At 41.9% G+C, this 25,303-nt stretch overlaps 2 protein-coding genes across 4 annotated transcripts in view; one reads left to right on the forward strand and one right to left on the reverse strand.

The window, feature by feature from the left end:
• The window catches only part of ANO10 (anoctamin 10), a 121,964-nt gene extending 107,593 nt beyond the window's left edge, over window positions 1-14,371 (forward strand). For all 3 annotated transcript variants that reach the window (XM_038130060.1, XM_038130062.1, XM_038130061.1), the window contains one exon: window positions 13,502-14,371. In XM_038130060.1, the coding sequence (XP_037985988.1) occupies window positions 13,502-13,537 (36 nt within the window). In that variant the 3' untranslated portion in view covers window positions 13,538-14,371. The remainder of the gene's footprint in view (window positions 1-13,501) is intronic.
• A 4,198-nt stretch (window positions 14,372-18,569) lies between these two features.
• The window catches only part of SNRK (SNF related kinase), a 40,058-nt gene continuing 33,324 nt past the window's right edge, over window positions 18,570-25,303 (reverse strand). Inside the window, exon 7 of the mRNA XM_038130058.1 lies at window positions 18,570-22,394. Coding sequence (XP_037985986.1) covers window positions 21,176-22,394 — 1,219 coding nt within the window. The 3' untranslated portion in view covers window positions 18,570-21,175. The remainder of the gene's footprint in view (window positions 22,395-25,303) is intronic.

A 25,303-nucleotide genomic window follows, 5' to 3' on the forward strand; every position in this document is an offset into this window, starting at 1 on the left:
GTTTCAAAAGCTTTCTACAATTCTGCCTTGTGCGTTGCTTTTGGTTACCTAGGAAGGAAAAAAAAGACTTGAAAAAGTTTAGGCAGCAACACAGCCTTAGATATTTAAGGACAACATTACATGCTGTTGGAAGAGCAGGACTGCCCATAACACAGCAGGGATTGCTGGATATTTTGTTGAAGAGAAGTTCTCTTTTTGAATAGTTTGAAATAAATTGAATAACTGAGGAGGTCTGTTTCTGTGAAAGGGGGTGGGGGTTGTTGTCAGCATCTTCTTGAGCTGGTGGATTTTTCAAAAGGTAAGATTACTTTTTATATATAAAAGAGAAGTAAGTCAGCTAAGTAGATAAGGTTCTTGTGACTCTTGGTCCTTATTGTTTTTGGCTGGAGAAATTCTATCAAATTAATCAGCCTGTCTTTTTCCTCTTTGGGGAGATGGAAAGGTCTGCTCTTAACCCGTTCTAGCGAACATTTGGTAACCAGTAGTGAGGTATATTCCTAATAAAAGGAAAGTCAGATAGGTTTGGGTTGGTAGGAGTACTGTTGAGTAAACCCAGAATTTAACTGGTCTGCCAGTTGAGAAACTCTTAAGTGGCTAAATTAGACTCGCATGTGGCAAGAAGACACCTTTCTTCTGCAGGTGGGACACACCCAGAGCTTCCCTTACTTGTTTTTAACATGGTGATGTTGAAATTACCAGACCAAATCATTAATTAGTTTGTCCAGTAACTTCTTCTCTGGGAATGATCTGTCCTGTTGTTTCCATAGTATATGAACGTGTTTGGAGCAACGATTAATGGGAGCAGTTCCTTACTTGCTGTATCAATTAGTTTTAAGCTTATCTCATCAATAGGGAGGATTTTCATATCCACTTCACAAATGAGATTATTTTTAATGCCACTGTGAATCTTCCAGTTTGTTGCATAAACATTTAATAATAGAGCATTTATAAGGATCATAGTGATTCCGAGCTGTATTTTCTTTTCTATTTTTTTCACTGATCAGCAGAAATCATGAAAGCAGATGCAGCCATTCACTAACACAGGACAAACCCCTCTTTTCTCCTTTTTAGTCAAACCCCTGCAGGTTTCAGAAGAGAGAAAACTTATTTAAGGTGTTATTTATATATTCTTTTCCTGATATTATTGGTGATTATTCCCATGTCACAGAAAGATGAAACAAAGTCAGGAAGCAAGTTCAGCAGATGGCAGTTTCAATGGGATATGTTTCTTTGATCAAAAGTTAATGGGAAGGCAAAATTCTAATATAATTATTTGAAGGTTAGTTATATGAGATTCATACCAAGTAATACAGAGTAACTTATATAATACATATTTTAAATTAATGCTCAATGCTAATTAGTGTTTAGTATATACTGCCTCTGAAAAACTCCTTTTCTGGACTGAAGTGTGAATTCCCTATAACATTATGGTAGCAATATTGGCCAGTTCCCAAATTTCACTGTTACAAATGAGGAAGTCATTGGGAAGAGAATTTTCAGGGTAGCAAAAACCAACACATGGAAACCAAAACCTAACAGCCTCCCACTAATATTGTGGATAATGCCCCTTTAAATACAAACTGTTAAAAGTCTTCTTTATGAATGCATTTTCTTTATTTTTTAGATAGATAAATAGATTCAGTATACAGGTACAGAGAGAGAGAGGATGAGAATCTGAGTGCGGGGATTCTGTTCAGGTCCTTGGTAGATGCATTCTTACACTGGCTTACTGTAAACCACAGCCTTTGCTGTATTTCCTTACACCACTAATAATTATTGTAATTTCCTATTAGTAGGGGAAATTATGTTGCTGTCATTTTAATACATAAGCAATATTTACTTCAGTTTATTGAAGAAATCTTTTGCTGTGGTTGTGAAATGTTACTGTTTTCGAAAGGGTGTAACTAATGGCTGTGGTTCCTGCAGTTCTGGTGGTCCTATAGTGGTGTGTCTTTATTTTCTGATTGTTTCCAGTGCCAAGAATGAAGCAGGCGCATGTGAGCACTGACATACTATCAAGCACAAAGTGCAGAAAATGGATTTCTGCAGCTTGTTAATATTTTGCAATTATTTGTCCTGCCCTGGCTTGCATATTTGATTTGCCCTGAAGGATCTCTGGAAATGCGTGTTCACCTTCCATCTTATACCATCACAGAAATTTGCTGTGAATTAGCTAGGTGACTCACTGGATAATATTGACTCACTTTACTGATGCAAAATCATATGATGTTTTCAGCATTTATTTAGAGTCTTTTCACAGCACTTACTGGCATGTTTTTTAAAATACGGTTGGTTTGACAGATTAACAACATACTTTATAAAGGTCTTACTATAAAATTTACAAGACAACATATTTTCTCACAAATTTTAAGGTTGTACAGTGTTTCTGTAGCAATCTGACAGTTTTGATGTGCTGCAGCTGATATATTGAAGAAAAATCACTGTAGATGTTTGTGTTGCATGCTAGAAAATATATTTTTTGTGATAGACTGAAATTGAGAAATAAGAGTGTGATGGTAGTGGTGACCCAGGGTATCCAGTAAAAGCACTTTGCAATGTATAAAAGACATTCCAAAGCCCAGCCTTGAGGTCTGATAGAATTAAATTAGTGTGGCAATTTAACATGAATCACAATAGTTAATCCCCCAGTGCATGCTGAAGCTGGCACCATTAACTCTGATTTCCATTGAAGCAAAAGAAGGAGGTCAGTCTAGAACAGCAGCTGGACTGGAGCTGCATATATCTGTTCCACACATTCATTTCTGGGCTTCAGTTTATTGTCTGGCTTTATCCAGCCCCTCAGAGCAGAGCCCCAAAGCAGGGCTGTGCTGGCAGTACTTCGTCCTTCCTTTGGTTCCCACTGCTCCTGAAAGGCAGAGCAGGACAATGGGAGTGGGAGGAGGACTGGGGCTCTCTTCCCGCCAGGAAGCTGCCAGCCTCCAGGGCCAGTCTTCTCCGCAGCTTTTCTGCCAGCAAATCTGACCCTTACCCACCTGTGAATTTAGAGGCAGAAGGGAAAGATTTCTCATTTTGAAGGATTTGAAAATGAAAATGTAAGGAAGAGGGTACAATTAGGACAGTAGAACAGCGGGGAATCCGCAAGGAATAAATAAGGAAAGGAAGTAAAATGCTTTAATAAAGCAAAAATACTTTAGGAAAATTAAAAAGCAGAAAGAATAAGCAGGAATGTTGCCAAGGCATATGAAAATTGACTTACTCTGTGCTTGGAAAACCTGCATAAACACAAGGTTCATGTTGACAAAGTAGAAGAATAACTGCCATATGCATGACCTTTTTGGTAATCATTCAGGTTTTGTTTAGGAGGAGGAAATTTTAACGCTAAGTTCCAAACTTAAAACCCACAATGTTATTGAAAGAAATTCTTAGAAATGTAGATGTATGTTATATAATACATGTACTCTGCCTTTATGTATTGTATTGCACAAAATTTAAATTAACAGAAAGGAACTGGGATTATAGGGTTGGCAAGGCATGAAAATAATAGAATTAAATAGTTAGAAATAATTTTTTAATTTAAACCTCATCCCAAAATCTTTTTCTGTAGTTTCTCAGTTATGTAGCATTGGGTGTTCAAAGGCACTAAAGCAGATCTCAGGAAGAGAATAAATCCTAATACTCAACATACTTACAGGTTGTTGTTTGTCTTTATATTACAGAGCTGCTTAAAATATCATCTCTCTTCAGACTGAAAATAGTAGTTCTTGTACAGCTTTAATTTGCTCTTTATTGCAAAAGAATTTAATAAAGCTTTGCAAAGGAATTTCTGATGGTATTAGAGGCGGAAAGGCACAGAATTTTTTGAGGGTCTCTACACAGTGGAGGTAGCTCTGAACAGGAGGCTGAGGAGGCAGAGCACTTCATCACTTCAAAACAGAGGTGGTGAGCAGCCTATGGCAAAGAGGTTTTCTTCCAACTAATTTGTTGGAAAAAGGGAAAAAATATTTTGTTCACCCCTAACACAGGAAGCATATAAAGAGAAAGTCTGGTTTCACTGAAGTGAAAGAGAACTTTGCCATTGCCTTCACGGAAACCAGACCTTTACCCTTTGCTAGGTTGTTCAGAATTGCAACAGGCTTAGCAGGACAATTCATAAAGATTATAAAGTCTGTAAATATTGCCATACCTGTAATTTAGGACTATGTCAGCTGTTATAACTTTACTCATTTTGAAGAAATGCAGTTCTAAACTACCAAACCAACTTTTTACTCTCCTACCTGCTTATTAGAGAGTCTTTTGTAGTCCAGTGGGAGTAATGCTCTGGGTCCAGTTGTGCCCCTTCAGTGAAAATGGCATGTTTAGTCAGCTGTGTCCTTTTTGTATATTTGCATACTGGTACCAAAATCTCTAAAGTGGCAACATGCAGATGTGTAGGATGGGGTGAAAAGCAGGAATAACTTTTATGTCCCTATCCTCTGCCTGTGCTTAGTTCAAGAACTTCCTGAGCCAGATCAAACCACAAATCCACCGTAACTAATTTGAGTAACTGACTTTATTTGATCAGACATACACTGACTTGGATATAGATTTAAGAGCAAATCAATAGCCTGTAATCAGTTGATACTTATGTTTGGCCCAGTGTTAAAGGGAAAACACTTTATTTTTTTCTGTGGGTTCATAGTCTTCCCAAGGAGCAGGGAATGTGGCAGGAGGGAATTTGCCTTCTCACAGGTATCTCTGGTGAAGGGAGAAATTTCTGTCAGTGGTGCCACTGCCATTTTGTATTTAAAGACCTATTTAACACACTTTAACATTTGTAGAGTTGATTGCTTCAGAATATTTATAAAACTTCTGTAACTAGAAATTGTTTACTGGCTCTGTGTTGATTATTTTTCTCTGGGCTGTAACCAGGCAATCGCAGAGCCCTCACAGGAAGTAGAAGAGAACTTATCTTTGAAGAGAAAAGCAGGAATGAAAATATTACTCAAAATTATATTGTAATAACATGTACTTGGGGCAGGAGAGCTTCTGCAGTGGAGGAAAACAAATAAGATTGCCTGGCAGGTCCTTTCATTGCTGGCCTTGGACTCCTCGCCTAATGAACTCTTGAGCAGAATTGAGAATAGCTCTTCACCAAATAACCTAAACATTGACTAGTTTTTCCTACTTTACTATATTAAAATATTTTTTAATACTCTGGTAACAGTTACTTTAGAATTAAACTTATTTTCATGCTGATACAACAGATTAACAAAGAGGCAAATTCCCTCTTAGAAAAAACTCCCTTCACAAGAATGTTTACTTTTCCTATGTGTCTGCTCAGCATTGATGTCTGATTTCTTAATGTGTAGTTTTTACTTCAGATACACTATAAAATTTTCTACTTATATTTTTCAGACATTTTATTTCTCTGGCATTTTCTGATGTGAGGCTGAAGTTTCTTGCCTGCCACAAAGAAATGGAAATTTTGTACTTGCAGCATTGTGGCTGCTGTGTGGTAGCAGGACAGAGGACAGCCATGCCCCCTGCAAATCTTTCTGCTTATTTATGTCAGATTTATGTTACAGATGGTAATTTCCAAAGATAATTTCCAAGATAGTTTCATATCTGGAGGCTGATCTAGATTACCTAGTGAATGTCCTGCATAGAGGAGTAAACTTCTTATCTTGTCACTTGTTTTATTTGAAACCAATTTGGGCTCTTTATGACTCTACAAATTAGGAAATTTGGAGAGAAATGTGAGCCCAGGGTAAAACTGAGACCAGCTGGGCTTGGGCTGGGGCTAGCCATGCCTTTGTGTCCTCCGGCAGAGCAGAGGGTGGGTAGGACTTCAGTAGTGCTTAGATGTTGGAGTTTATGTGCCTGGGTTCCAGGGATGATTAACTTTGTGTCCAGAAAGCAGTGGAATATATTTTTTTTGTCTTCTGAGGGTTGAGCATAGTTCCTTTTGAGAGACTGTCTCTGTTTTTCACACAGTCTGTTCCCTGCTGTTGCATGGATTACAGGGAGACACGTTCATGCTCTTTGAGTTTTTCCTCTGCTCATTTTGTGGCATTAAATAGTTTAAACTGGTCTCTTGCCTTTTGTACAATAGATTTGCTGAAGGATGTTGGCAAGAGATGGGGGTTTTGGCCTGTGCAACAGCGGAATTGATGCTGTGTGGTCTCTCCTGGCTAAACCTCTGTGGTGTGGGTTTATGCACTCGAGGGAGGCTTGTGTTTGTGACCCAGCAGGTTCCTTCCAGCTTCAAGCTGGAAAAAATGGAAGCAGAGAGTTAGTCTGAAACACATCTTCTGCAGAAGCTGCAGTGAGCTGTGGGTTTTTCCCATCACCCAAGCAGTTGGCCACTTAAGCAGTGTGAGGAGGAAGGACTCTCACTGTCCCCCTGCAGTGCCACCAACTGCCTTCAAGTCCTTCACCGCTACTGCTGGCATTGCTTCAGGGGCTGTTTGGCTGCTTTCAGCTGTGCCTCCTCAGTCATGAAGCAGAGGGAGTGCAAGGCATGTGAGCTTCAGTGGTAAATTAGGGCATATTGAGCAGCCTGCTTGTTAGCCAGGCTTTTCTGCTGTCACAGAACCACAGTTGGAGGAAACCTCTGGGATCAGCTAGTCCAACCTCCCTGCTCAAGCAGGGACCCCCAGAGCATGCTGCTTAGGACTCTGTCCAGATGGCTTTTGAGTATCTCCAGGGAAGGAGATTACAGTTGGTATAAAGCTAACACAGCTATGTCTGCACTTAAGCTTCAGTGTCAGCCATATGCATATATTAGGAATTTGTGTCCATAAGGCTCATTAAACTCTCCAGGTGCTGAGTATTTCTCTTCCAAAGGGGATGTGCCTGCTCAGGGACACCCTGCTTAGTGAATAAGCTTGTTAAACTTCAGAGAGGCAGAATAGTTTGGTTTACTCATTTTCTCTTGATGGTAGCTAGTAATAGCAAGCAGGTAATTACATCCTCCAAAACCCCTGAGAAAAGGAATTGTATCATTGCTCACCCTGAAACCATTGAAGCATTGCTGATGTGCTGTTCACCTAGGGCCAACTGCCCCCTTAAACCGTAGTGGTGCCTGCTGACCCAGGGCACAGAACTAAAGAATTGAGTGCAGGACTGCACTGGCCATCCCTCCTCTTTGAGATGTCACCAAGGTCGTGTCACTTTGCACATTTTTGCATCGTTGCTTTCATAGCCAGTCGATAGTTTGTGACTCCAAAATCTGTTGACCAGCTGCTGATTGGGTGAGAGGTAATTGCATAAGCTAAAGGGGAGAGCATCCCTTGGGCTGGCATCCTGGGAGGGTGGTTTTGGTACACACTCTTCATCAGGCATTCAGATGTTGTTTAACGTTGTATTTATCTGTCAGTTGGCTACTGTTTGGCCAGTTATGGTGAGAAAAAGTTATGAAATATGAGCTACACGAGGACAAAAACAATGTAAATATTTTGAGGGACAGAATGCATAAGCTATATTCTGAAGAAAATACTATTAGACCGTCTTGTGTGACTTCCACTATTCTTCATATTTGTACTGTCTACTGAACTAAAATAAGGTTCAGCAAAGGGTGACTAATACTGTAAGAATATTGTAATGAGTATTAATTAATACTTTGCAATTTAAATCAGGGACAATCTGAAGTAGATCAGGAAAAAATCTTGGGGAAAAAATGTACTACAAATGGGTTTGCTTTGACTGCTATTCCTCACAGTGCTATTAATCAGATGCAATACTCCAAGGCACAAATTATGTGATTCTGCAAGTTTTCCTGACTCTGCACTTACTAATTTTGCAAACCTTTTGTTTCATTAACACTGGCTTTGTACTTGGTATTCTATCTTGAATTAGGCATACAGGAAAGGAAAGAAGAGAATTCTTTTTTTTGCTCTTTCCCATTACTTTCCATTTCTTGTAGCAGATCCCCACTCTGGGTCTGTGGAGTCCAGTCCATAAACTTCCTGTCACAATTCCTGTAGAAACAACTGTAAAAATCTCTCAACCTGGGAGGCACCTCAGAAGGTCAGCAGTCCTATTTCCTGCTCAGGATAGGATTGGCACCAGATTTAGACCCCAGGCCTGTGGGAGGGTGGGGTTTCCTGTCAGGTGCTTTGAGGACAGAGACTCCAAAACCTCCCTGGGCCTCTGCTGCAGTGCTTAGTTATCCTTGTAGTGAAATGTTTTCTCTTGGGGCTTTCTTGGCTTATTTTTTAACGACCACTTCATTTTTTTTTCCTCTGGTTATGCACCCTGGCCAAGACCCAGATTCCATCTTCTTGCTGACCTCCTTGTAGATATTGGCAGTTGTCTCAGGGCACGTGCATCACCTCCCTGCCCATCTTGGATTCCACAGTTAGGCTTGGCACAGTTGATCAGGGTCCTTCTTACACTAGAGGCCCCAAAACTAGATAAAATCTTTCAGGTGTAACCTAGAAGTAGGGAGATTAGTAAATATTCTTCAAAAATTTAAATTACTGTAATTGCTCACAATCCTAGTGAGAGTGACAATTCAGGATTTGTTTCTTAGTTATCTTCAGTTTAAAATTCTTCTTGCTTTTTTATTAAAAAATCTACATTTTACTGTTTAATGCTTATGTGTGGCTTTCCTTTATAGAGGGTTACTTCTACTGGGTTGCAGCATCACAGGGCCATTGGTCTTGGCCCTGGGAAATGAGGAAGTTGTAAAATTGTTCCCACAAGTCTTTTATCATACTACTGAAGTAGGAGAGAAACTGTATTCTGGAAATCAATAGCTTTCAAGAAGAATGAGGGGTTGTGCAGGATGACTTAAATGAAAATAAGCATTCAGTGTTGCATTGTGGCTGTGTGGTCCTGGGATTTATAAACAGGAGTGTACTAGTACAGGGACTGGTTATTACTGCTGTCAAGAAGCATCAGTTACCATCTCCAGCTAAGGAAACAAGCATGCTGCTGGAAAAGTGGTCAGAAATGGAGCTTAAAAGTAACCCCAAGCCCGGAGTCCTGAAGCACTGTCCCCTGCCGAGTGTTCAGTGCCATAGACAAAAACCTTGAGGGAAGATTTGTGATTCTAGGTATGAAGTTACCATAACCTTACACCATTATAATCAGTGACAACAAATTTCCATTAAATAAGCTTTTAAACCTTTACACAGAACCAAATACTACATGTGGAAGAGGCTTACTGAGTTTTGAAGTGGGTGCTAATTTGCCTCTTCTATAACTGATTGGTACTTACAGATTAAGCTGATATAGTTCTTGAGACAGCTCAAGAGCCAAGAAACTGCTATTGTTGTGATTGGACACCATTACAAAAGAAGAATTTAATATATAGCTGTCATTTTTTCGTATTATAATGAATGCTAGAAAGTGGGAAAGAGACCATGTACCACTGCTCTTTCTGACTGCTTATGAGCTGTTCCACATGGTGTATACAGGAAAACCAGAAGATGGGAATGCTGATAAAAAACATCTGCCTTCATGTATTCTTATATTTAATATAAACTATTTACATGTCTGTTCTTAATGTGTGCAAAGTTATGCGTGCATTGAGTATACCTGTGGAAAAGCACCAGGCCAGTGAGTCAGTAGATCCTGGTTTCTTTGGTTTTCACTTTTATATGCTTTCTATGTTTTAAATTGTTTTCCTCAGGTTGTGGTTGAATTGTCAGTTGGCGTTAACACACAGTGGTAAAATTAAGAGTAGTTAGAGGCTGACTTACCAGATCTGGGCATAACTGGAAAATAACAGTGTTGTAAGCATCTGACACAGAGCTCAGCAAGGGCAGTAAATCAACAATAAACCAGCAAAGGCTGTTAGTGTCTGTTAAATGTTTGCTGTCCCACAGAAACCATAAAGGAAAGGTGAGAGTGTTTGATTAGATTATGAGTGTGTGCAGAACCAGCACTGGGGCAGCAGGAACGCTGGCTTCCCTCTGTCGTCCTGTGGTGTGGAGGGAAGGTCACAGATGGATTGGCAAGCTGGCGGTGTGAGAGGCAGCTCCTGCCTCTCAGCCCAGGGCAGAAGGAAGCCATGGCTGGGACATGCCGAGTCCTGGCCCAAAGCAGCCCTGCTGTGCAGAGCGAGGGCAGAGCAGCTCCTCAGCCCTGGGCACAGGCTTGGAAGACAAGGTGGGCCAGGGTCCTCCTCGTGCCATGCAAGAACATCCTGCATTTCCAGCAAGCCTGGGGCTTGAGCCAAGCCCTGGCACTGCTCTGGTAAATCCCTTGGCAGCTCCTGGGGTTTTGCTGTAGTTGAGGTCTCTGGTGCTGCCGTGTATTTCTGTTATTTCATGGTTTTAGCAATTTAATTTTCTATCTTGGTATTGTTGGCAGCACTAAATCACATGTTTAGGCTTCCATAGCCCTTCTAACTGGAGAACTACCACAGCCATACCCTGCACACTGAAGTTGGTGTTTCTGGAGCCCACAAAGGAATTAGCCTGATTTCCATGCTTGGTGTGCAGCTCTGTTTGTGGTGTGAAAGGATCTGTTCCGTTTAATAAAGTCCTTTCAGAAAATTTAATGTTGAAATGTAGGGAAATCTAAGTAATTGGTAAAGCCTATTTGTAAACCACATTAAAGGGTTTTTGCTATTTCTCCTGGAAGTACTGTCTAATTATATTACATGTGCTTTACAAGGAAATTTAAACTTAATAAAATGGAAATAGCAAATCTGTTGAATTACAGCAGATAAATATTTAGTGCATTTCCTAATAGTAGAATTTTAGGATAAACAACACTGCAGCCCCACTAAAATTAATACCAGTTTAAACACGTTTCACTCATGTATTGCATGCACAGGCTGCTGTTGCTAAGGGTGCTGCAGAAAACAGAGCATTAAGCATAAACCTTTCACTAGTAACTCTCAGCTGATAATAAATGAAGAATGGCTTCTTGAGCCAACTCATTTCTGAGCTGTGCCTCTGATTAGTTCACAGAGGCTTTTAATACCCCTCAAATGAGTGGGTTTTGTCATTATGTATCCAGCAGGTTTAACAAGTAGATCAAGACATTTTTAATATGTCTTTTCCACATTTTTAAAATACTTCTTAAAGCTCACAAAGCCTTAAGTCTTTCTGAGGGAAGAGCAGTTAACTCAGCCCCACAGGTTCCCCAGTGAACCTGTTGGGGCTGTCAGGGGAAAAGTGATCTTAGAAGATACCCCATCAGTTCCCTTTCTCAGCAATAAAAATTTAAAAATAGACTCCCTTTCCCATATGTTGTCTTAGAGAAATATTTTCCCATTGAGCAGGAACATTTACTTTCACAGTAAAAAAGAAAGAAAATCTTAAAATTCTTTAGCCTGAACTTGGCGAGGAATTTCTCTGTTTAAAGGTGCCACCACATGTTGCTTGCCCAAGTGATAGCTCTTGGGGGAGCCTGCTGCTGCCAGGTACTGCCAAACACATTTTGGTATTAGAAACTATAAAGAAGAAATTAAATACACAGCTCTTGGGGTTCTCACGTGGCTTGTGATTCATTTCCTGAAATATGTGTATGACTGCATTTGGACTGATTTTGCCCAGCCCTTGTGTGCCATGGCAGCATGTGAAGCTATTTTAAGAGGTTTTTCTACTCACTGGCCCGCTCAAGAAGCTGGGATATTTGTTTGTTCATATCATGTATTTTAAATAGGATGGCATAAGATTGCCAGCAGAAGACAATCCTAGTTTAAGATTAGCTCAGCTAAAATTAGGAGGGCCTTCAAAAATAAATGAGAGTGGTCCAGCTTGTAGAGTTTTTGGACAGATTACATTTAGTTATCATTAGCGCTCGTGCTTGGTTTTTTTCCCAGACTTTGGCAAGCCCTGCAGAGATCAGAGAATAAAAATACCTTTCCAGTTTTCTGCATTCCTCATCAGTCCCCGTACAATTACACCAGCACTCAGAATTCACGAAAATCATTCTAAAATCAGAGAATGTTTGTATTTGATGGATCAGGAACTGAATGAAGGTGCTGTCTTCTGTGTCTATGTTTTTGTAATAGGAGGAAAAGTCACTTTAATTAAAGATGCTATAGTTTTATTCAGACATTTATTTAAATAAGTGAATCAGGATGTGGAAGAGGAATCTATCTGTATTCCAGCCTTTAGCTGTGGCTTTTTTCCCTGCACTGTTGCTATGGAGAAGCATATAAATATTTGTATCACAAACTAATTTTACTTCACTTATAGATGGCATGGAAATTCAGATAAAAATGGTAAAGAAAAGTTGTTGTAGGTGTGTTTAAGCATGCAGAGTAGTGTTTTGGAATAGGTTCAGGCCCAGACTAGCAGCAAAGAAGAAGAAGGTTGAAGCATCTGACATCTTTGTATCCCATGTTGTGGGACAGAAACTGAATGATAGTGTACACTTTATTTGCAGCTTTGTCTTTTCCAGTTTTGTTACAGCATTTTTAGATACTTCTCTTTCTAATAGCTCATATGTCATGGGCCATTTCTATGAGATCGAATACAAATGTAAAAGAAACAACTTCAGCTCCCCCTCCAGTGGGGGAATGACACAGAACCCACACAGCAGCTTAGGAGTTGAAAGCTGCATAAATTGTTTCCTTACACGATCACTCACATTTTTTCATGTCCAGCCTTTTAGTTTCCTTGCCTGCCAGATTGCCTCCGAGGAGGCAGTGATGCTGGGCAGGAGTGAATTCCAGCAGTGCTGTGCATCTCCCTGCCTCTGCTCCTCAGCCTGTCCTCTGGGAGACCAGAGGGCTGGTCTCCCTCTTGTCTTCTTCCTGAGACTGTTGTCTCTGTCTTTTTTCTTCAGGAGACTTCAGTCACTCTGACTATTTCTTGGTACATCAGGGTGGTTCCAGCCTTCCAGACATTGCCAGGCTCTTGGCTGACAACTCCCAGGTGATGTGTGAGAGATGCCTTCAGTACAGTTTAAACTCTCTCTTGTTGCCTCTGTAAGTTCTGTGTTACAAAACATTCTCTTTAACACGAAGCTTCACAGAGTGGCTCTGTTTTCTTTTGCTCAGCAGATATTTTCATCACCTGGGATTGTTATCCTGGTTTCACATGGTGACATGTCTCTGGTGACATCGTAGGATAATGAAAACAAAACTGGTTATCAACAGGATTGGAAATACCACGTATCACCAGAGCAGTCTGCTACCTCCTCCTTATATCGCAGGATGTTTTTATTCAATTCAACAACAACAAAACAGAAATAATAACAGTTAACAGATTGTTGCAATGGGAAGTGGGGGCAGCAGTTTGTCAGTTCATTGACCTTTTGAGATCAGCTTTAAAAACCTAAATATTTAGGGCTAAATGACTTTCACATCAGGCATTATTCATCACAAAAATAATTCATTAACATACAAATTGCATTGCCATTTGACGAGTGTTTTGGTGGACAAAAGTGTTGCCTCTGTTAAAACCGTGTATTTTGTAAAAATCAGGCATGACAGACTGGCGGGTTTTGTTTTTAAACGCTGCAGCTCTTTTTTTGGTGCGGCTTTGTTAGTCAGCTGGATTCTGGAGCGTCCTGCGTTGGGCTCTGGCTGGTTTGTGAATTCCCCCTGCTGCCGCTGTGCTCAGCGTCTCTCTCCGTTCTTCTCTCCTGGCAGCAAATGCAGCTGGCGGCGGAGTCGCTGAAGGAGTAAACACGGAGGAATGAGGATGACTAAGGCGGTCACAAGTGAGGCGGAGCCAGCGTTTGTGCTCGTGTGTGGCGCTCGGAGCGCACCCTCCACCACCTACTGAGTAGGTGGCACCTGCCTATGTGAAACTTGGTAAATAATCTTTGCCTGGCACTGTAAGAAAAAACTGTATTTTCTCCTGCTCTCTTTGTTTCTCATACGAAATTGCTTGTGAAGGTAACACCAAATAAAGCACTCCAGCTTATGCCAGGTCTGGATAAAATCTGCCAGACTCCCTGTGCTTTGAGTGATTGAAAACAGATCCTGTGAGGAAGCATCCAGAAGCTCACTAGAATTTTCAGCTGCAACTTTCTAAAGGGGGAAAAAAGCAGACTATTATTTAATTTACTCTCCCTTTATGATTATTGCCCCCTTTGTTCCTTCATTACAATACTTAATCAATCCTCTATTATTTCAAAGATTTGCTTATTAGCTACTGCTTGTCCGCAGCAAATTAATTTAAGTATGTTATGCATTTCATAGGGAACAGCAATGTATTTCATTATGTGATCTGAGAAATAGTTGAACATAAGTATTTATAGAGAATGTATTGTACTCCTGTTTGCTAGTTCTCTAAATAGGTATCAGCTAAAATCTTTCCAAAAGCTAGGTAAAAAAGAAAAAATAGTAGGAAACAGATTGTTGAGCAGTGACTTATGAAGCATATTTATTTTTTAATTTATATTGCATTTTGGTATCACTCCCCTGGATTCTGAACTGCAGTATTGTATGAATGGATCTTCTGGTTAAATGAACTAACAGCAAGCAGATCAATTAAAGTTGATACTTGATACACCAGCACTTGTGTTTGTAGTGAATATCGGATTTGGTTTTCCTTGCATTTCACAAAAAGGTAGCTGTCCTCATGTTTCCTGCTCTTTGTTTCTTGACTGTAATAGGACAAAATCTACAGTGTTTGCTCCTGTGACCTTGAGACAGTTTATTTTTGGCTGCTGTGACACTCAGTTTTGCTAGATGTAACTGTATGTGGTACTTGCTGGAATTTTGTTCGCAAAAATCTGCTGCTGCCATAATTAAGGTGTTTGCCTACTTCACAGTTCACACAGTTTGCCTACTTCCCACAGTTCAGATTTCTGCCACAGGGCTCCCATAGCAGAGTAATATAACTAAGCCAAAATAATATATTTTGTCTGGAACTAAAAATTAGGATTTCTCAGGCTCTGCAGGTGTGACCCAGTAAGAAATGACTGTTCTCCTGGGAAGAGGAGCAAACCTGTGCTGTGGCTACTCTGTTCTTGCTTCTCCCACTGTTAGTGCCCCACGCTGCTGCTGTTTCAGGGGTATCTCATGGGCTGCTGCTTCCACAGCCTGTTCCTGAAGCAGTGGCAGGGCTGTGGCATGCGCCCTGAGGATCTCTGAGGGAAGCACATTACCCTTCCTGTAGTGCTGTAGAGATCCCAAAACCGAATGGTTTTTTAGGAGGGGAGCAGTGTGTTCTCCATGAAAACTCCCCATCTTTGCAGTCTCCTGCCCACTTTGGTCTGAAGTAGCTCGTGTTTCTTCAAGTTTTAACTGCCTGGTCAGTGGTTTTGAGTGAACAGTTCCAGAGAAGAAAAATCCATGGGATGGGTTCCTGTTGCAGTATGTTCTTGTGACCTTGCAGCCATTTTGAAGGGATTCTGCTGGTCTGCTAATTGATGGAGGTCTGGGAGCATGAAATTGGTCTGTTGTGCTGATGGCAGCTGTATCAGGTGTCTGGAATAACTTTTTAAGATGGGTTAGAAAAGGAATCAAGTCGCGTGTCAACTGTGATCATGTGAAACAAGCAAGTCACCTTCTGCAAAACTGACTTTGTGATTTTCCTTGTGGGATCCATTTCTTTTGTTTTCTGTGGATTAACAGGAAAATCTCTAGTGAGGTGTAAGTACCCAGTGACTTCAGTGATGTTGGCTGTTGCCTTTGCCTTGGGCAAATTCCTTCACTTCTGCTTCTTTATTTAGAAACAGGGATAATACTGTTCTTAGGTGCCTTCTCCACCAAAAGTGAGAAGGTATGGAGGAATTCTGACCTTCCATGGTGTGAGAAGTATGGGACTCCTTTGTTTTATAGGGATTAAAGTTTGTTCCACATACTGGGAGAACTCTTGTTTCAGCATCAGAGATGCTACATGGTCATGAGAGAGACTGTTTCTGTCCTAAAACACACACTGTAACCTGCTGAGAAATGTTCCCTCATAGTGCCAAGTAGTGTTTTGTCACTGAGCTGAAATTTAGCTCCTATTCCTCTGTATGCACGTCTTTGTCCCTTCACTGGGGAGGGGTCCCTGTGTTTCATACTGTCTGGTGTACTGGGTTTTGTCTTGGGTTTTTTGTACATTCATGGTGGCTTCTATTTTCATTTCTCATTTGAGAGAAACATCTCTGTCTGTGCTCCTGAATGTGTTGTTTCCTTTCTGCCATAGGTGCACCTGTAAAAATTGTGGGATGCCAGGGATGAAACTCACTGACCAAAATCAGTTGTCAGGTGACAGTGTCAGAAAGAATAAGATATTTATCAGTAGCTGCCGTTCACAAGGTATGGAATCTGTTCCCAGGTCCAGGCAAGGTCCCTTAGCCAGCTGAGAGCCTCGCACCTCTAGACAGCCATGGCTCTGGGCCCTGCAGGAGTGCAGGCCACCAGACAGGGAGGTGTGGCAGTTCTGCCAGTGTCTGAGTCTAAGCCGTAAAATAAATTTAACTCTGGTCTCAAGCTTCAGGGAAAAACCAAGCATGAGGCTGGAGCATCCTGTTTGGGAAGATGACTGTGTGGGAGAAGCCTGTATCTGCCTGTTAAGACACGGATTTTACAAATCTCCTTAGCAGCAGCAATAACAATCCAAGAAGGGCACTCATAAACCACTTGCTGGTGATACAAGAGTTCTCTCATCAGGTGTCTTGTGAGTGCAGGTCTAATTGTGTGGCCCTGAGGGATCTGCTGACTCAAGGTATCTACTGAGGAGAGAGAACAGACAAGGAAAACACTCATTACATGGAAAGGTTCCTCTGTAAGCAGGCAAGCAGTTATGGATATTTTAGCCTACCTGGGCCTGAGGGAATTGATCTTGAATCTCATTCAGAGAAATTTGAGTTTACTTCCTTATTCATGTAAGCAAAGCCCCTGGGAACAATGCCTACTACTGTGATGTGCTTTCTTCAGGACAGCTCTGCCATGCCTCGCCCAGGAGCTGGAGGGGCGAGTGCCAGTGCCAGGCCAGGGCTGGCAGCAGAGCCTGGTGACAGCAGGGCCTGGTGACTCAGTGCCAGCCCTGGAGGCTGGTGCTGAGAGAGGAGGCTCTCTCTGCACCCCGGTGCTTGGTACCAAGCACTGTGGTGATGGCCGCTGTCATCACTGGCATCCTGAGCACAGCGCTGCGCCTGTCCCAGGCCGAGGGCATGTGGCACACAAATGCCCAGAGACAAAAACAGATCCTGCCTCCCCTGCTCTGTATTTCCCAAGAGAGAGCAGTGAGGGAGGAAAGAGGAAGATGTTACACAAGGGCCTGCTGAAATGAATTCCTGAGATGAATCATCTGAGAGCCTGATGAAGTCTGTGTTACCTCTCTGTGCTTCTCAAGCCCTATACTTGCATTTTTCTTACAGCATAATTCTTCCATCACATTGGAAAATAGAGGGCATCTCATTCCTTATCCCTATGTAATAAGAATTTACTCTGTCACTAATACAGGGTTCTTGACTTCCACAAATTAATGTCATTTGATATACAAGCAGATGGGCCAAACTGGTTCATCTTACAATTACAATTTAAAAAAATAAATAAATAGCCAAAGCCTGTGGTTCAGGGAGGGAGCAGGCTAAGGCAACTGCAGAGACACTGCTCTGGAGAAGGGCAATCCTGCAGTCCCCCTAAACACCGTATGGATGTGAGGGAGCCTGGCTGGCTGCATGCAGTCAGCAACTCAACAAGTGAGTCATTGCTACACTCCCAAGTACCGTCACATCAAGGTGTTACTGCTCAAACACCTTTTATTGAAAGCAAGTCATCATTTGGAATTAATGACAAATCAGTTCTGATTTATTCACATAGGCTTAACCATGGGAAAGGCTAATGGGGTGGCTGGGTTGTCTCTGATGTTTGAAGACATTCCAGCTTGCTGCTGTTCCCTGTTTATTCCTAGCCAGCTGCTTTGGGATTTCCCTTTATTTGCTAATGAAAAAATCCTTTAAAAAAACGTGTCACGAAAAGTATCTGCCTACACCTACCAGCTACTGGGACGTTACTGCTTGGCCTTGCACTACACAAAGTGTTAGGCCTTTCCTGTCTCAGTCACGGCCCTGCAAATTCCTTGGCCACTCCTTTCCTGCTACCACCTCCACCCCGTTCTGCAGTGACCAGAGCTGGGAAGCTCCTCAGACAGGGCAAGGTCCCGGCTGCACAAGCCGGCAGGTGCAGCTCTGCACAAGTGCCCTGGCCTAAAGCAGTGGTCACTTAATGCCATGTATTCACAGAACCCGTTCCATGCCCTCGATCCCTCTGTCCCTACCTGCCCTGGCTGGTTACACTTTGTGCTCCAGGAGCAGTTCAATCACTGCAGCAGTGCTGCAGTGTCGTGCTGAGCTGCTCCAACCACGGGCCACCAAGAGACACCTCTGAGGGACAAGATGCCAGAAGCCAGCCCACTCCCAGGCAGCCCGGGGCACCTCACTGCAGCACGTGCTGGTGGGGCAAAGTGGGCTGGCACTGCCGCCCCCCTCTATTTTTACTATTCCCCACTTTCCGTTATAAAGAACCACGGTCTGGAGTTCTGCCTGAGGAACAGCTCCCTCAGCCTTGAGACAAAATACTCAGCAGATGATGACTGTGACAAGTGTGAAGCCCTAATGAAGGCGTTTGATCACTGCAGGAGAGTAAGTGGCAGTTCACAGAGGGCAAGGCAGGGCAAGGCCTTCGCTGTTCCCAGGTGCGGGCCTGGAGCCTGTGCTGCCCTCACACACCCAACGCCAGGAGACACAAACCCCATCCACGTGCAAGTCACCGCTTATGCATCAATCAGGATATCACTTTTATTAACTGGATTTTCATTTCTGTCGCACACCATGAATGTTTGTACAATGAAAAAGCCAAACATTGCCAGAAGCAATAAGATCAGTTGATATTTCTGTACCCTCTTAACACACATGGATTCGTTCTTGGTGAGAAATTTTTATACTTCTGTTCATTAATTCTGCTTATTTAGACTGCTACTCTTAAAATTCTGCGTCAAGATTGTCACATCTTAAATACAGATTAAGTTGCTAGAGGTACATTATTTTTTATATATTTTTATATACACACATACAGAAAAATACAAGACTAACTGTTTTTCACAATATTTACTTTATACACTACTGTAACTATATGCAACTCTTAAAGACACGTTAAGGGGTACAAGAAACTGTTTACTTGCTCTAAATAGTTTGGTCCAATATTATCTTAATGTAGTGGTTATTCTCGCCCTTCCTTTTACGTGACGACATAACACGACGTACACCACATGCACAATCATTCACCTATCAACAGAGGGGGAGAGGACAGCACTCAGACTAACATCTGTACACATCTGTACACCCAGAGGTCCAACCAGCCACACACAACTATAAGGCTATAATACAACTATGCAGCATAAATGGTCAACACTGCTGTTCTAAAGTGAGCACCATATATACAGTCGTATATAAAAACATTGGAAACAAAATACACCCGGGGTTAGTTAAAAGGTGCCATTCCAAGGCTGTACATATCAGGAAAGAGTATTTACAATACTTGGAAAAAAGCTGCAACAAATAAAGTTTATTGCCAATGCCCTTTATAAACTTGTCTCCTACGTGGATGTTACGCTCACTGTCTGTGAACCACACATCTCGTTTCTGGCCCTTGGTAAGATCCCTGCTCAAAAAATTCAAGCAATTATGTTCTATGGCTTCACCCACACGTCTATGCTCGTAGCTTTTCACTAAACTGCAACTAGAGATTAAAACTTAAAGAAGCAGAACACTTCTCCTTTGCCTTGTTCCAGAAGCAGAGCCCCCAGCTCAGCTCACCAGGAAGGACACCCCATGCACTTCAGACTCTTTGGAGTCTCGCAGGAATCACAAGAGCTGCTGTGAGCTGTGGCCATCCTGAGCCAGCCGCTCTTTGGTGCTCTGCTCCCTCCACAGCAGACACAAACCGCGCTGTATTGACCACTCTGAAAGCGTTACAAGACGCTCAACAGTGTCAAACTCTTCTCTGGCCACCCAGGGTCTGCCCAGGGCGCTGCTACATAGTACCCCCAGTTTCACTAGCATTGCTTAGAAGACCCAGTGCACAGCATGAAAAAATAAAACATTCTTGCCCTTCCCAAAACTAGGAATCTGCAATATATTTTATTCTAGATAATAAAATTCCACAAAGTTAATTCATCTGGTCAAAAGTATCCTTTTGTACAGAAATACTCTAAATCAAGACCTTGCCATGGCAATGGGAGACCTGACAGGAAGGCTCAGAGCTGTGAAAGAAACACTTTCCTACAGGCTGTTTTAAATGGACTTCATGAACAAGTGTATTACTGAGGGAAAATAAGTGATGTACATGTGGGGAACAGCAGTATTTTAAGTCCTTTAAAGAGTAATAACAACAAAACTGCAAATGACAATTTCAGTGTGAATCCAATTACCTAATGGTTTTCCATCCCTTATTGCCTTCTGGAATCTCAGGGAGGGGAGGCGAGAACAGCAGAGAGGGTTTACAAGGTAGAAACCTAAAATACTAAGTGTCATGATATACTACTAACAAAAGTAATTCATACAAATACTTTATTTTCAGTTAGCATGTAAAAACTCAGAAGTAGACTTAATAATTTACCTTTGTTATATTAAAAAAGATTGTCTGCTTGTAATATTAACATATTTCTATGGGAGAAAGCTGCCTTACAAATCTACTTGCCTCTTTTTTTTTTTTTTTTAAGAAAACTGCCTCTAGCAAAACAAGATCTTTTCAGTTTGATTTTTGAGCCACAACTTCATCTATATCATAGCTTAAGACAAATAGGTGTGGGTTTAAAATCATATTTCAAGATCACTAATTTTCAGTGCATCTTTGCTTTGTACAAGCCTTGGAACATCTGAAAGCTCCCTGAAGAGTTTTCAGCATCAAAACATTATTGCTTTGGTTCTGTTTCAGACACATAGAAGTATGCCACATATCACATATTTTAGTTTTCACAGAAGGTCAGAACAAGAATTAACATTTCATAAGCAAACAAAAGCTTCTCTTTCTAGTTTAAGTGCAGAACATGAAACTTCTAAGTGCTTCATTTACATTAGGATCCAGATCTTTATTTTCATTTAATCCAGATCTTCCATAGTAAAATTATAAATGTAAAAATTACACAATAAAATATTCTGTTGTGTTGAAAAAGAAAAACATATCTGCTAGCAGCATGCAAAGACCATGCATTGTCATACCATCAAGCAAACACAAAATTAAAGTATAATAAATAACTGCTCGAAGCCCACTTAAAAATCTTAAGACAACAAAAGGGGGTCCGTGACAAGGTGTTCACAGCTCTGACCAGGAAGAATGACTCTGTCAAGCGAATCGAGCTGTTCAAGTCAGGCCAATTTGTCAAATGACGTGACAGCAACTGGTTTGACTGGAGGTACACAGCAGCCCCTCCTTTGGGTTCCGCTGAATATTCACAGATATCTTTTCACAGAGAGGTAGTTGTAGCACATTGTTTTTCAAGTTCCTGTTCTTTAGCCGTTCCAATTCGTTTGTCGTGTCTGACATTTGGTCGGAAAAAAACTTTAGGCTGCCCAGTGATGAAGGCTGGTTTGCAGTTCCGCTGGAGCTTATACACATTTTCCATGTTGATTTCTCCTGTACTTTTACACTGGAAAAGGACAGATTGTTTTGAGGATCAATAATGTATTTCGTGCTGCCGTGAATCTGCGAACCTAGACAAAGGCTCATTAGCTTCAGGCTTTCAACCAGTTCCCCTGCACTTCTGGATGACAGCTGCATCGAGTTTCCAGATCCAGCGCACCTCCGAGTGGAACCCGAGGTGGTGTTGGTGCTCCCGCCAGAGCTACCGGAGGGATTCCCCCCACCTTTGCTGTTATCGCCTGGGCTCGTTTTGTCCACCCCTCCGTTTCCGTTGCTCGGTTTGCTTTGTCCACCACCGTCTCCCTGGCTGCCAGGTGGCCCTTCGCTACTATCCCGTCTGTGCCAGGAGTAAGTAAACCCGCTGTCCTTGTCCAGACGCCTCCTACTTTCCGAGTCGTCGTCGCTGGTTTCGGAGCTGCTGCAGCTGGAGCCCCGTCCCTGGCTTTTCCTCCGGTGGTAGCGTTTGTGCACGGTGCTGGGCGAGGCGATGTTCATCTTTAACCTGCTGAGCTTTGGGGGCAAGTTCTCGTCCATGTCAAACTCATCATCTGACTCGCCCTCCTCAAAGATCTGGTTGAGGACTGGCGCGCTCTTTCTCGAAGTAAGACGATTTGTAACCGAAGGCTTACGACGCAGAACAACTTGAGTAGAAAGAGAAATAGGTTTTTTATCTTCCTCATCCTCCTCTTCATCTTCTTCTACCCTGAACAAGCACTTCCGGCCACTGGTAGTGGGTTTTAAGCTCACCGATGGAACTGCTGAAAGTGCTGGTCCGGCCAGTTCTGGAATCTCTTCCTTCTTTGTGGAATCCCCAAGGGCCTTGCTCCGGTGCCCGTTGAGAACGTTCTCAGCCGTGCGAGCTGGCGAGGACTGGGGAACAGTGGCGTGGGAGAGAGGGGTCGCTGTAAGGTCATCCTCCAGATCCTGGGGCACATCAATTTTTGTCGGCCACGACTGCCTGCGTAAAAAATTGAAGATAAACAGGAAGTTTACATCACGGCAAGCATTTCAGAACTTACAAGGAAGTGTAAGATCTGCACCAGAGAAGCACAAGTACTGACACACAAATTGGGCTGCTGAGTGGCATGTCTGTAAACAACAGCACTGAGTGACTGAGCACAAGGAAATGTCCTCTGAGAGAGTACATTCCTTTAGAAATGCTGCTACTTGAAAGGAGCACCAGCTATACAAGAACACAGTTTAGAAATTATGTCGGTTACTATCATCAAAATTTAAGGTTTCATTGCTCTTAGAAAATGAATTAAGCAACAAAAAAACCTGAAATAATTGTGTTTCAAAAAAATAATCTGAGATTGGTACAGAACCACCAGTACCTAGAGGAAGATGGAAGCCTATTCAAGCACAACTTAAGGAAGATTGTATTGTAAACTACTTCTAATCCGAAGCTTCTGGGGTTTTCCCCCCAGTATTCTTAATATAAAAATTAGGTTAGAATTAACATGAGTGAGACTGAGAAGGTGAGTCAGATGAAACAGTCTCTCATTCTCACCAAGCTCTATTCTACAAAGTTCCCTAAAATTTTAAACACACGCAAACTGAGATCATACATTTATTTGTCCTTAGCTGAGAATCTGGAATGATACACTGCATGAACTGAGAACTCAGGCTGCTTATGAATATGACACTTGAATAAACTGTAAATCCAAGTTGAAAATATATGTAATAGCATTAGCATCTGTAATAGCATTAGCTCAAATAAAAAGGAAAGTAACATGAGTGTCCATCAGTTTAACAAGTAGGCAGTTGATGTCTCATCTCCAGTACCTTAAGCTACTCTCTTCTCTAATGATTTGCATTTAACTTTAAATCCTAACATATATTGTAAAATTCCAATAATGCACACAGAATAAACTTAAAAACAAAGACTGTCATTCTTTACTCTCCCTATTTTAAAAGTCTTAACCAAAAAACTAACATCTACAGATCAACATGTTAGCACCGAACAATTCTTCAACTTCTTCACTCAGCATAAGCCCCACATTTCTTGTCTTTAATTTCAAAAAGTTTGCCAATCTCGTAACTTTACATAACAATAATACTCTCGCTACAGCATGAAAAGCTGTTGTAAAGACCTTTGCTCACATACGGACAGCATATTACAAGACATTCCCAACCATACTTTGTGTGTGCCAAAAGAAAGGACTGCATGGCTTCATGGCCTAGTTTAGAAGCAAGTTAGAAGCAAGAGGGGGAGGACAGCAGAGAGCATTTCACACCAAGTGTGACCCCAAGTACCTGCCTGACAGGCTGCATACGAAGACACAAGAATCACATCAGTTCCTGCTCTCTGCCATGTCAGGAGGTCAAGCTGAAGGCAGAGGGAAGGCTCAGACACCTCTTTGCTGCAGCAGGACTGTATTTGCTGAAGGCTGCACAGAAAAGGACCCTGAAGTGAGAGATACTGCTCTACGCCAGGTTGTCTCCTGAGTCTCCCCAGTTGTACAAACTTTGAGGAGGAGGCTGTACTAAAACCAGCAATAAACTCACCCGGCCTTGCTGCAGAGCTTGCTTTGAAGCACTTGTGTCGCTTATGCTCAACCAGCAGTGCCAGAATCCTCTAACCCAGGAGCCTCTAACAGTGGGACCTGGCTGCGCACACACTGCCTAAGCCTGTGTGGTGCATTCCCTGCATGGAACCATGCAGGCTCCTGCCTGTCTCACTGGGAGCTGCTGGTGGCCTCCAGTAGGGAGCTCTACCTGGAGGGAAGCAGCAAAAGCAGCAGCTCCAAGCCAAGCTGTGCAGACAAGAAGTGAAGCCTGGGCTGTGGTCTTCCTTCCTTCCTTTCATACTGGCACATTCCCTTAGGTCCCAGCTATCTCCAGAAATGCTGGGAAACACTGACCCAGTTTGCTGATGACTTGTGCTCTGCTGTGTATTTTAAACACAATTGCTTGTAATTAACAAACAGGACTTAAATACACTAGAAACATAGCAAACGTGACAGAAAATTAAGATCTCAATCTTTCAGGAACTTGCCATGCTAAAAGAACAGACTGGTTTGTCAGCAAAAATAGGAAGAGTTCTGTAGTTGTCACAATAAAGAGCAAATATAGTATCTTACAGTACTGGAGTTGCCAGGCAATAAACCTCCTCACTACAGTATGTTTATCTCTCATAGCAGCCCATGTTTGCCTCCCTTCCCTTCCGCCTCTCCCTTTATTCCCAGTGGGCCTGAGGGGAGAGAGGGACAGAAAACAAGCTCCAAGTTGGAAATAAGTTAATTTTTTTTTTTAATATGTTTAGGTCTCAAAATCAAAGTAATGCACTACTGTATTGTCTTTTCCATAAGGTCATTCTATAGAAACACTTGGAATTTAGAACTATCATGGAGGCAAAGAACAGCCACTGGGACCATAAGAGCAAGGGCTCCCAAGTTTGTGCAGATGTCTTTGTTAGGAAAGTTCATACTCATACTACAGCTACTCCAACTTTAATAATTCATATAAAAATCTAGATTCATTGAACTTTTTGTTCCAGTTTCTTATATAACTAGAGCTGCTCTTTACTGAAAGAGTGACACCGAGGGAAAAAACCCCCGAACAATTCAAAAGCCAACTTTACAGATTTAGAATTTCCATTTGAAGGTGAGCTCCAGGTCTTCCTCTAGAGTAAATTGTTTTATAAATAATACTTAGTATTAGGCACATTTGATGGGATTTCTTTTTTCAAAGAAGGTGACATAAAAATGAGGGGATGATCCATCATGAGAGAACTGCTGAGTCAAAGTTACAGTATCAGCCTTGAAGAGAGGTGAGCTCTCTAACACCAAGCTCCAGACCATTTAGGTTCTGTAGGCAACCCTTAGATGCCTGCAACAGGAACTTCTCAAGTACCTGCAACCACCT

Source organism: Motacilla alba, chromosome 2 (genome assembly GCF_015832195.1).
Source record: "Motacilla alba alba isolate MOTALB_02 chromosome 2, Motacilla_alba_V1.0_pri, whole genome shotgun sequence".
Lineage (NCBI taxonomy): Eukaryota > Metazoa > Chordata > Aves > Passeriformes > Motacillidae > Motacilla > Motacilla alba.